Source organism: Pristiophorus japonicus, chromosome 17 (genome assembly GCF_044704955.1).
Source record: "Pristiophorus japonicus isolate sPriJap1 chromosome 17, sPriJap1.hap1, whole genome shotgun sequence".
Classification (NCBI taxonomy): Eukaryota; Metazoa; Chordata; class Chondrichthyes; family Pristiophoridae; genus Pristiophorus; species Pristiophorus japonicus.
In genome coordinates this window covers 33,132,335-33,145,136 of record NC_091993.1, presented here as the reverse complement: position 1 = coordinate 33,145,136, position 12,802 = coordinate 33,132,335, and the positions used below count along the sequence as shown (strand labels likewise).

The 12,802-nt window shown below is 44.4% G+C and overlaps 1 protein-coding gene across 1 annotated transcript in view; it reads right to left on the bottom strand.

Annotated features, from left to right (window-relative positions):
• The window catches only part of megf11 (multiple EGF-like-domains 11), a 341,293-nt gene extending 332,278 nt beyond the window's left edge, over window positions 1-9,015 (bottom strand). The window contains exon 1 of the mRNA XM_070859342.1: window positions 8,908-9,015. Coding sequence (XP_070715443.1) covers window positions 8,908-8,981 — 74 coding nt within the window. The 5' untranslated portion in view covers window positions 8,982-9,015. The remainder of the gene's footprint in view (window positions 1-8,907) is intronic.
• Between the last annotated feature and the right edge of the window lie 3,787 nt (window positions 9,016-12,802).

The following is a 12,802-nucleotide window of genomic DNA, read 5'->3' as shown; positions in this document are numbered from 1 at the left end:
AGTTAAATGCCTGACTCCACTCAGCAATTGCTGCAAGCAGGAGCTCTAGTGTGGGACAATCACCGGCACAAACCATGTCCTACCATTCCATGGTATCATGCATAGAAGTAATGACCTGCTGTTTGATGCACCAATGAATTTAGCATCCCAGCATGTCAGCACTTGTGTTTGTGGCTCTACATGACTGGGACAAATTTACAAATATGCCCTCATGGGGCAAAGTTTTCCCCATCGGGAGTGCATATCAAGGAATTGCAGGCGCACTCCTTATGATTATTCACTCATTCATTTTAATTTTACCAGCCAATCCACTTCATGTAGATGTTCTGATGATACTGTGGATTTCCCCTGTTGAGAATGATGACTGGAGACCAAGCAGTCAAATTTTCTGCCAGGATTGCCCACTCCAGGACAGGCAATAGGAACAAGTGATGCCAGGTTTCCACCCTGTTTTGTGTTGCTGTGGGATTTGCAGAGCTTCTCCAAATTGGCGCAAGAAATGAGGGAGGTGAGGAGGTTCTTCAGCCCTCTTGCCTCACTTTCCACTTCCTGCAACCACAGGGTACCAAGCTGCAAGGTTGTCCAAAACAGCGAATGGTGGGTTTTGAAGCTGTGAACCCCTTGGATCAAAGCATCTGAGGCGAAGCCTCCTGACTTCTGTTTCTGACTCCAGTTCCCAGTGCAAGACCCTGCCAGCCAATGGTGCAACCAGTCCATGCTGCTGAATCGGCCCGTCAAATTTGGTTGTGCCGAGGCCTGAGCAGGTAGTCTACTTTAGGTGCACTCTGAACAACAGAGGGCTGTTACGATCTGGAATGCGCTACCTGAAAGAGTGGTGGAATCAGATCCCATAGGAACTTTCAAAAGGCAATTGGACATGTACTTGAAAATAACTAATTTGCACGGTTATAGGGAAAAAGCTGGTGTGTGGGAATAAATTAGATAATTCCTTCCAAGAGCCGGCACGGGCACAGTGAGCCGAATGGCCCCCTTCTGTGCTGTATGATTCTATGATCCTGTCTGTCAAGTGACCAGGCAAGGGGGGGGTGCAGCAAAATAAGACCCGTGATCTGAGGCCTCTGCCAATTCATCGAGGATCAATATCATTCAAATTCTACTATTGTCCCGTGGAGGAAACGTCTGTTCTCTATTCTATTTCTTCGGAGTCATGTCTGAGATCAGGAATCATGGACGCAAGCCTGTATTTACCACTCTATGACACAACATTCTTCAATTGCAATGTGTTGCACTATCTACTTCTATAAGTCATTTGATTCCTAAGGATGAAATTCCCATTTTATTATATTGAAGTGCTATTATATTAAGTACAAGTTGTTGTTTGAATCGGATATTTCTTTGAGGAAATTAGACAGATTGTCATAACTGTTTAATAATCAACATTTAATCCCAAAGGGCAATAAAGGACATTTGCTGCAGACTCCCATTGCAATGTGATTTATTAACATCTACGTGACAGAGTCATCATGTGATATACAGGAAATCAATACCAGTATTTAATCTGGCTTTTCTCTTGATTGGAATGTTGTGCTCATACCAATTCGCTCAATCAATACTTTGTGTTTGTGCTTTTGGTTTGCAAGTGCTTTTTTTAAAAAAAAGTAGGAAGGCTTGATTAACCTCCAGAAACACTCCAATAATTCATTTATTGCTGCTTAAACAAGCTTATTTTAAAACTACCTAGAAAAAAATAATTTTATAACAGTATGCATCGTGCTTTGCATGTTCTTATTTATAGTCTTTAAGAAGAGTTTGAACAGCTATTTTTCCTCTCCTTTTGCAAGTAACTTTTATAGTCACAATATCAGAATACAGCTTTTAGCTTGATTGGAATTTCTAGCTAATCCCACAGACAAAATTGTAGCATGCCCTAATAATAATGTGATCCTGTTAGTAATAAGAACTTGATTAGATACATGTTTACCTCCTGTTAGTTTTGAACTTAATACAATCACTCCAAGAGGTGATTGCCCACCTTTGTTAATAATGAATATTACAGCTTACATTTATACATTACATCTTCAGGTAAAAGATTGTTTAAGGCTTCTTCTCATCCACCATTGTGGAATAAAACAAGAATTTGGGCTGCAGTAATGTATTTCCTGGCTAACAGAGTGAGATTTTCAGTTACTGCCCATATAACTGAGGAAATGCTTTGCAGAAAAATATAAATTAAAAGTGTTGTGTATGCAATAACTCAATAAGACTGAATACTATAAACTCCGAACAGGTACAAACCTGACTCTACTTTATTAGGGCCCAAAGTGATTACATTACAAGAGGGCTGGCCTTTTATACCTGGGCCCACACACGTGCGCACAGCCCAATGACCTCCAACAGTGGCGCCATCTGTTGGCTAGTAAATCCAAGCATACAGACATGACAATATCCCTCTTTAATTTATTAGTAACAGCCTTTTTACAAATTGAGACAGTCTGGGGCTTTCCGCTCCCGAGTTGAACGTCTCAGTTCAACTCCAGCCTTGGGCGAGCGTTCTGAGTCTGTTATGACTGGGGGCTGGGTAGCCGATCTGATGGGAGTGGCAATGACCACGTCAGGGATTGAAAGTCCAGATTCATTGACCGTGTTAGTGATTGAAAGTCCAGATTCATTGATGACAGCGGAGTCCGCTGATGACTGAGGGTAGATTGGTTGGTCACTGATTGTGTCTTCCTCAGACTGTCCGGTTCATCCATATGTCGCAGCTTTATCTGATCAACATGTTTCCTGCATGTCTGCCCATTCTTGAGCTTAACGATAAACACTCTGGTACCCTCCTTGGCCATAACAATACCGGCGATCCATTTGAGACCTTGACCATAATTCAGTACATTCACAGGATCATTGATAGAAATGTCGCGTGACACAGTAGCGCGATCATGATACCCTTGCTGGCTTTGATGTCTGCATTCGACACGATTATTCAAGTCAGGGTGGACAAGAAAGCCTGGTCTTGAGAACTCTCTTCATCAATAGTTTAGCAGGGTAGACCCTGGTAAGCGTACGAGGTCTTGTCCTGTAACTAAGCAATATGCATGACAAGCGAATTTGCAGTGAGCCTTGAGTTACACGTTTCATACTCTGCTTGATGGTTTGGACCGCAAGCTCAGCTTGTCCATTGGATGCGGGTTTGAATAGTGCTGACCTCACATGTTTGATACCATTGAGTTTCATGAACTCTTGAAACTCCATACTGGTGAAGCAAGATCTGTTGTCACTTACAACGATGTCAGGCAGACCATGTGCAGCAAACATGACACAAAGGCTCTCAATGGTAGCTGTGGATGTGCTGGATGACATGATTGTACACTCTATCCACTTGGAATAAGCATCCACCACAACTAAGAACATCTTTCCCAGGAAGGGACCTGAAAAGTCGATGTGGATCTTGGACGATGGTTTAGATGGCCACAACCACAGACTCAGCGGCGATTCCGCTGGTGCTTTACTAAGCTGCATGCAAGTATTGCACTGATGCACACATGATTCCAGATCAGAGTCAATTCCAGGACACCATACATGAAACCTGGCAATGGCTTTCATCATGACAATACCGGGATGCGTGCTATGTAGATCATGCACAAATTTCTCTCTGCCTTTCTTGGGCATAACAACACGATTACCCCACAGTATACAATCTGATTGAATGGATAGTTCATCTTTGCGACGGATGTAAGGTTTGGTCTCCTCACACATTTGCTTGGGTATGGCAGACCAATCACCACTAAGGATACGTTTCACAACCGATAATATCGGATCCTGGCTGGTCCAGGTCTTAACTTGTTGGGCCGTGACAGGGGTGCCTTCACTTTCAAAAGCATCCATGACTAACAGTAGGTCTGCCGGTTGTGGCATTTCCACCTCCGGTGTGGGCAACGGCAGACCGCTCAATGCATCGGCACAATTCTCAGTGCCAGGTCTAAGGCGAATGACATAATCATAGGCAGATAATGTCAGCGCCCACCTCTGGATGCGGGGCGATGCATTGGTATTGATACCTTTGTTTTCCGAAAACAATGAACTGAGTGGATTGTGATCTGATTCCAGTTCAAACCGAAGACCAAACAGATACTGATGCATCTTTTTAACCCCATACACACAGGCTAGTGCTTCTTTCTCTACCATGCTGTAGCCTTTGACAAACTTTTTGAAGCACATGCAACAGGTTGTAATTTGCCCGACTCATTAGCTTGTTGGAGCACGCACCAACTCCATACGATGAAGCATCACAGGTCAATACTAGATGCTTACACGGATCATAATGTACCAGCAGCTTGTTAGAGCAAAGCAGATTAGTAGCTTTCTCAAAAGCTCTATTTTGAGACACACCCCAAACCCAGTTGTCGCCTTTTCTCAGCGGCATGTGCCATGGCTCTAATAAGGTGCTCAATCTAGGTAAGAAATTATCGAAGTAGTTGAGTAGACCAAGGAACGAACGCAGCTCCGTCACATTCTGAGACTTGGGTGCATTTTTGATGACCTTGGTTTTCGAGTCCGTAGGCCTGATACCGTCAGCAGCAATTTTCCTCCCCAGGAATTCGACTTCCGGTACCATGAAGACACACATCGAGCGTTTCAGTCTGAGTCCCACTTTGTCTAGACGATATAAAACCTCTTCCAGGTTGTTCAGATGTTCGGCGGGGTCACGACCTGTGACCAGTATGTTATCTTGGAACATGATGGTTCTGGGGACAGACTTCAGTAGACTCTCCTTGTTCCTCTGAAATATGGCTGCAGCCGAGCGAATTCCAAAAGGGCACCTGTTGTAGATAAACAGTCCTTTATGCGTGTTGATACACTCGACGTTTCTTCAATGTGTCAACCAGTTCCTGTGTCATGTAGGCCAACATCAGATCCAGTTGTGTGAACGATTTCCCCCTGGCTAGCACTGCAAACAGGTCATCAGCCTTCGGTAACGGGTATTGATCCGGTTTCGAAACTCGGTTGATTGTAACCTTGTAATCTCCACAAATCCTGACATTGCCATCACTTTTCAACACGGGAACAATGGGGCTGGCCCATTCGTTAAATTCGACCGGTGATATGATCCCTTCACGCTGGAGTCTGTCCAGTCTAATTTCGACCTTCTCCCTCATCATGTACGGAACTGCCCAAGCTTTATGATGGACGGGTCTTGCATCTGAGTCCACGTGGATCTGCACCTTGGCTCCCGTGAAATTGCCGATGCCTGGTTCAAACAGCGAGGGGAACTTGCTCAGCACTTGAGCACATGGAGTATCCTCCTCCGACGACAATGCTTTGATCTCGTTCCAGTTCCATTTGATTTTTTCTATCACGTTCCTGCCGAACAGCGTTGAACCATTGCCTGGAACAATCCATAACGGTAAATTGTGAACCGCACCATCATACGACACCTTGATTACTGCACTGCCAATCACCATTATGAGTTCTTTAGTGTACATACGTAACTTGGCATTGACTGGACTCAGCTTAGGCCTCACAGCCTTAGTATCCCACAGCCTGTCAAATGTCCTCTGGCTCATTATTGATTGACTCGCACCCGTGTCCAATTCCATCAATACCGGCACACCATTAAGTTTTACATTAATCATTATTGGTTGGCTCTTTGTTAGGAACGAATACAGTCCATACACTTCCTCCTCTGATATCTCGGATTGCATATCCGGATATGCGCTAGACTGGTCATCATCCTTCACGTGGTGTGTCGCAACACGCTTGCTCAGTTGCGGACACATGCACTGGAGGTGCCCCACTCTCGAACAGCCTTTACAAATATACTGTTTAAACCGACACTGATGATGCCGATGATTTCCCCCACAACGCCAACACGGTGATATCGGATTCATTCCCATTGGTTGACTTTGAGTAGCCACAGGTTTCGCGTACGCAGTCGGGTAGGCCCTGCCATATGACAATACTATTTTGTTTACAGTACTTGCCGAGTTCCGATTTTTCAATGATATCTGCTTTAAGCTTTTGTCCGTCGTCATGCATGATTGGGCAATCGTGATGGCCTTGCTCAAATCCAGCGTCTCCGCCGCCAGTAGCTTACGCAGGATCACCTCTGGTTGAAGCCGATTACAAAGATGTCCCGCAGCATGTCTGCCAACGTAGTTTTGAACTTACACGGTCCAGCTAGACATCTTAGGTCGGCAACGAATTCCGATACATCCTGGCCCTCAGAACGAACGTGCGTCTAGAATCGATATCTTGAAATGATGATGCCTTCATCTGGTTTGGGATGGTCACGTACCAAAGCACACAATGTTTCATAGTCCTTGTCCGTTTGACTTAAGGGCGAGAGGAGATTCTTTATGAGTCCATAGATTTTCAGACCCCAAACCGTGAGGAGGGCCGCCCGGTGCTGAACTGCGTCTGCCTCTTTCTCCATTTTGTTGGCCACGAAGTACTGGTTCAAGTGGGCTACAAAGTCTGCCCAACCTTCTCCCTCCACGAATCGCTCCAGAATTCCAATTGTGCTCATTTTTGCATGCAAAGGTTCTTGTTACCTCGTCGCCAAATGTTGTTTATGCAGTAACTCAATAGACTGAATACTGTAAACTGCGAACAGGTACAAACCTGGCTCTACTTTATTAGGGCCCAAAGTGATTACATTACAAGATGGCTGGCCTTTTATACCTGGGCCGCACACACGTGCGCACAACCCAGTGACCTCCAACAGTGGCGCCACCTGGTGGCTAGTAAACCAAGCATACATCCATGACAAAAAGTAACAAACTGAATCGAGCAAATAAATCATAAAGAACGTGATGGAGGTTATTGTAGCATTTGCTGGTGAGTGAGGAAAACCAAAAGTACCAAATTACTGACATAGTCCATGCCTGTTTTACACAAGGCAGGAGAGGGATATCATGTGTTCGGCCTCTTGCCAAATGCAGGTGTGTTGTCAAAACTGGATAATTGATCATTCTATTAAGTGAGCTGTGATAAGGTGGCAATCAAAATTATCTCGGCATGTAGTAGAAATAGGAAAATAAACTAAGGTGACCCATATTTGAATAAAATACAAATTGTGTCTTATTTTGTATACCGAGCACAGATGATTGTAGACAGGAATCTTAATGTCACATAATTTTAGTTTAAAACTATAAATGTTCTTCCCTTCTCTCTTCTCTTCTTAAATTGACACCTTGCTGGGGGTAGTGCTCCAAATTCACTTCTTATCAGAAGCTTTATTGAAAGTCGTGGCCGAACAGCTCCTCCCAGAGTCACAGTGTGGATTTCGTCCCCTACAAGGCACAACGGACATGATTTTTGCAGCGCGACAGCTACAGGAAAAATTCAGGGAGCAGCGCCAGCCCTTAGACATAGCCTTCTTCGACTTTACAAAGGCCTTTGACGCTGTCAACTGCGAGGGTCTATGGAGCGCCCTCCTCCATTTCGGATGCCCCCAAAAGTTCGTCACCATCCTCTGCCTGCTCCACGACGACATGCAGGCCGTGATCCTTACCACCGGATCCATCACAGACTCAATCCACGTCCGGACCGGGGTCAAACAGTGCTGCATCATCGCCCCAACCCTCTTCTCAATCTTTCTCGCCACCATGCTCCACCTCACAGTCAACAAGCCCCCCGCTGGAGTGGAACTAAACTACAGAACCAGCAGGAAGCTGTTTAACCTACGTCACCTCCAGGCCAGGTCTAAGACCAAATCCTTCCTCTGTCGTCGAGCTACAGTATGCGGACAATGTCTGCGTACATACAGAGGCTGAATTCCAGACCATACTCGATGTTTTTACTGAGGCGTGCGAAAGCATGGGCCTTACGCTAAACATCCGTAAAACAAAGGTCCTCCACCAGCCTGTCCTCGCCGCACAGCACTGCCACCCATCAAGATCCACGGCGTGGACCACTTCACATATCTCGGGAGCCTCCTATCAACAAGAGCAGGCATAGAGGACAAGATCCAACACCGCCTCCCGTGCGCCAGTGCAGCCTTCAACCGTCTGAGGAAAAGACCAGGCCCTCAAAATTGCCACCAAGCTCATGGTCTACAGGGCTGTAGTAATACCCGCCCTCCTGTATGGTTCAGGGACATGGACCATGTACAGTTGACACCGCAAGTCGCTGGAGAAATGTCACCAACGATGTCTCCGCAAGATTCTACAAATCCCCTGGGAGGACAGGCGCACCAACATCAGCGTCCTCGTCCAGGCTAATATCCCCAGCATTGAAGCACTGACCACACTCGATCAGCTCCGCTGGGCAGGCCACATAGTTCGCATACCAGACACGAGACTCCCAAAGCAAGTGCTCTATGCGGAGCTCTTTCACGACAAATGAGCCAAAGGTGGGCAGCGGAAACGTTACAAGGATACCCTCAAAGCCTCCCTGATAAAGTGCGACATCCCCATTGACATCTGGGAGTCCCTGGCCAAAGACCGCCCTAAGTGGAGAAAGTGCATCCGAGAGGGCGCTGAGCACCTTGAGTCTCATCGCCGAGAGCATGCAGAAATCAAGCGCAGGCAGCGAAAAGAGCGTGCGGCAAGCCAGTCCCACCCACCCCTTCTCTCAACAACTATCTGTCCCACCTGTGGCTCTTGTATTGGACTGTTCAGCCACCAAAAAACTCACTTCAGGAGTGGACGCAAGTCTTTCTCGATTCTGAGGGACTGCCTATGATGATGATGATATTGGAAATCGGTATATACATTACAGGGATTCTCACTATCAACTTGGAAGGTCACTTCCTCAAAAATGTTAAAGATGATGATCAGGCAGAATTGCCCCTCCCCAATTTTGGAAAACAGTATTTAATTTGAATATTAATGTTTCTACCAGCAACTGTACCAATTAAAGCATCAAAATTCTTTAATTTTGTGAATAAAAAATATAAACACAACACAAAATGTATAAATGAAAGGAAGTCTCAGTTATTGGGTTTACCTTTCCCAGTGGCTGCACACATTAGGATCATCAGGATTCAGGCACCGTACCACTCTTGCAAGGTAGCAGATCATAACCACACTTTGGCACCAACTGGATGCAGCACAAACCATTCTTTCAAATCTGAAGAAAACAAAGAATTAATTAAAAATCCTGTGTAATTTATACCGACAAAAAAGTACGTACACAAGTCTGAGCTTCACCAAAAGAATTTCCCTCTATCTGGGAAATGCACGACATACGTCCAGAACTTCCCCGTGGTGGAATGGTGCAAGATCAGGAACTGAGCTTGTGAAGAATCCTACCTTACCATAGCACAGTACATTGCAGCTTCGAAGCAGTGTTCTATGTTGTCCCACATTCACCCTACAGTTATGAAAATGCAGTGTTTTCAACTTGCACTTGGCCCCAATTCACATATTTGCTGCCCATTATAGAACTGAGCTATGCACAGCGGAAAGGTCTGCATTTCAACAGCAAAAAAAACAACAGCTTGTATTTATATAGTGCCTTTAAGGTAGTGAAACGTCCCAAGGTGCTTCATAGGAGTAGTATGAGATACCTAAAAGATTTTGACATTGAGCCACATAAGTAGAAATTAGCACAGGTGACCAAAAGCTTGGTCAAAGAGGTAGGAAAGAGAGGTAGAGAGGTGGAGAGGATTAGGTAGGAAGTTTCAGTTTCAGGTAGAAAGTGCACTTGTGTGGATATCAGGGAAGACAAAACGGAGCTTGGTTGTGATTTCTTCATGGTTGGAATAGATTGCCAACTTCCAGGCTAACATATGAGAATGGCCAGTTGGATGAGGTACTGGAGGCCACCCAGACCCCAGCCTGAGTCAGCTCCTTCAGAAAATGAGGGGAGACAATTGAAAGGACACGAGAATTTTCTTTTTTTTTAAAAAAAAAGGAAATACAGATTTTTTTTGCTGTGTAGGAACTACTCTCAGACTTACATTTCCCGAACCCACTTGTTATGTTTTATATCTTTATATGCTTCCCATATATTGCAAATACATAGCAGGGTCACAGCACAGTCAACAGTCACTGGAACGCCACATTTTCAACACTGCAACTTAATCTGTTTGCTGCACATCATCCCTGCACATTCACTTCACTAAGATGATTACAAAGAGGGCTCATGTGGAGCACTGAAATTGCAAAAGTGTTAGAAATCAATATATAGAAGAAAAAAATCACTTGCACAAGTTGGATATAGATGAAAGTACACATCATTCAAAGCACTTATCACTATACTGAAGTTACCCTATAGCCACAACTGCTGTCATAAAAGTAGGAAAGATATAATAATCAATGAGGAAAATAACCCAAATTACGTCAAGAAGACTTAACCCACGCACTTCCTGCATTTCAGACATTATTCTATTCATATGGGGTGATGGTTTTTAGACATGCTGCAAAGCTTACCTATGGGAATGTTGCCTTGGAGTGCAAACACAGCCAAAATTCTCACAACCATCTCTTGTAGCACCACATCCAATGCATTGGTGTCAAACAGAGTCAGGTCCTGAGATGCCCCGTTACTTACCTGCAGGCTTGCAGATCCATATTGGATTTCCTTTCTCTTCATTTTTTGCTCATCACTTCTTCCCCCTTTAATCCTTGCCAAAAGTTATCAAGTTGAACATAAGAACATACGAAATAGGAGCAAGAGTAGGCCATTTTGCCCCTCGAGCCTGCTCCGCCATTCAATAAGATCATGGCTGATCTGATCCTGGCATCAACTCCATTTCCCCGCCCGCTCCCCATAACCCTTGTCTCCCTTATCATTCAAAAATCTGTCTTATCTCCACCTTAAATATATTCAAAGACCTAGCCTCCACAGCTCTCTGGGGTAGAGAATTCCAAAGATTCACGAACCTTTGAGAGAAGAAATTCCTCATCATTTCGGTCTTAAATGGGCGACTCCTTATTTTGAAACTATGACCCTAGTTCTAGATTCCCTCATGAGGGGAAACATCCTCTCTGCATCTACGCTGTCAAGACCCCTCAAAATCTTATCTATTTCAATAAGATCACCTCTCATTCTTCTAAACTCCAATGAGTATAGGCCCAACCTGTTCAACCTTTCTTCATATGGCAACCCCTTCATCTCAGGAATCAACCTCGTGAACCTTCTCTGAACTGCCTGCAATGCAAGAATATCCTTCCTCAAATAAGACGACCAGAACTGTACACAGTACTCTAGGTGTGGTTTTACCAATGCCCTGTACAGTTGGAGCAGGACTTCTGCTTTAAAACTCCATCCCTCTTGCAATAAAGGCCAACATTCCATTTGCCTTCCTGATTACTTGCTGTACCTGCATGCTACCTTTTTGTGTTTCATGTACAAGAACCCCCAGATCCCTCTGTACTGCAGCATTTTGTAATCTCTACTCAGTTAAATAGTAATTTGCTTTTTTTTCCCTACCAAAGTGGATAACCTCACATTTTCCCACATGATACTCCATCTGTCAAAATTTTGCCCACTCAGCCTATCTATATCCTTTTGTAGATTCTTTGCATCCTCCTCACAACTTGCTTTCCCACCTATCTTTCTATCATCAGCAAATTTGGCTACGTTACACTCGGTCCCTTCATCCAAGTCATTAATATAAATTGTAAATAGTTGAGGAACCAGCAGATCCCTTTGGCACCCCACTAGTTACAGTTTGCCAACTTGAAAATGACCCATTTATCCCAACTTTCTGTTTTCTGTTAGTTAGCCAATTCTCTGTCCACGCTAATTTATTACCGCCAACTCTGTGAGCTCTTATCTTGTGCAGTAACCTTTTATGTGGCATCTTATCGAATGCTTTCTGGAAATCCAAATACACCACATCCACTGGTTCCCCCTTATCCAGCCTGCTTGTTACATCCTCAAAGAACTCCAGCAAATTTGTCAAACATGATTTCCCTTTCATAAAACAATGCTGACTCTGCTTGACTGCATTATGATTTTCCAAATGTCCTGCTACTACTTCCTTAATGATGGACTCCAGCGTTTTCAAATGACAGATGTTAGGCTAACTCGTCTACAGTTTCCTGCTTTCTGTCTCCCTCCTTTCTTAAATAGGGGCGTTACATTTGCAGTTTTCCAGTCCGCTGGGACCTCTCTAGAATTTGGGAAATTTTGGTAGATTACAACCAATGCATCCATTATCTCTGCAGCCACTTCTTTTAAGACCCTAGGATGCAGGCCATCAGGTCCAGGGGACTTGTCCACCTTTAGTCCCATTAGTTTGCCTAGTAAGTTATCTCTAGTGATAGTGATTGTTTTAAGTCTCCCCCCGCCCCCTGCTGCCAATAGCTTCTTGATTATCAATTATTGGGATGTTTTTAGTGTCCTCTACCGCGAAGACCGATACAAAATATTTGTTCAAAGTCTCTTCCATTTCCCTCTTACCCATTCTCAATTCCCCAGTCTCATCCTCTAAGGGACCAACATTTACTTTAGCCACTTGCTTCCTTTTTATATACCTGTAGAAGCTCTTGATGTCTGTTTGAAATGCATTCTGAACCTTTCTAAAGGCTGTAAGAATTTTTGTCATCCTATTTGGCACTTCAGAGTGGATGTTTCCACTCATGGGGGAATCTAGAACTGGGGGCATAGTTTTAGAATAAGGGGTCACTCATTTAAATCTGAGATGAGGTGGAATTTCTTCTCTGAGGATTGTAAATCTGTGGAATTCTATGCCCCCTAGAGCTGCGGAGGCTGGGTCATTGAATATATTTAAGGCGGAGATAGACCGATTTTTAAGCGATATGGGAGTAAAGGGTTATGGGGAGGGGCAGGGAAGTGGAGCTGAACCCATGATTAGATCAGCCATGATCTAATTGAATGGCGGAGCAGGCTCGAGGGGCAAATGGCTTACTCCTGCTCCTAGTTCTTATGT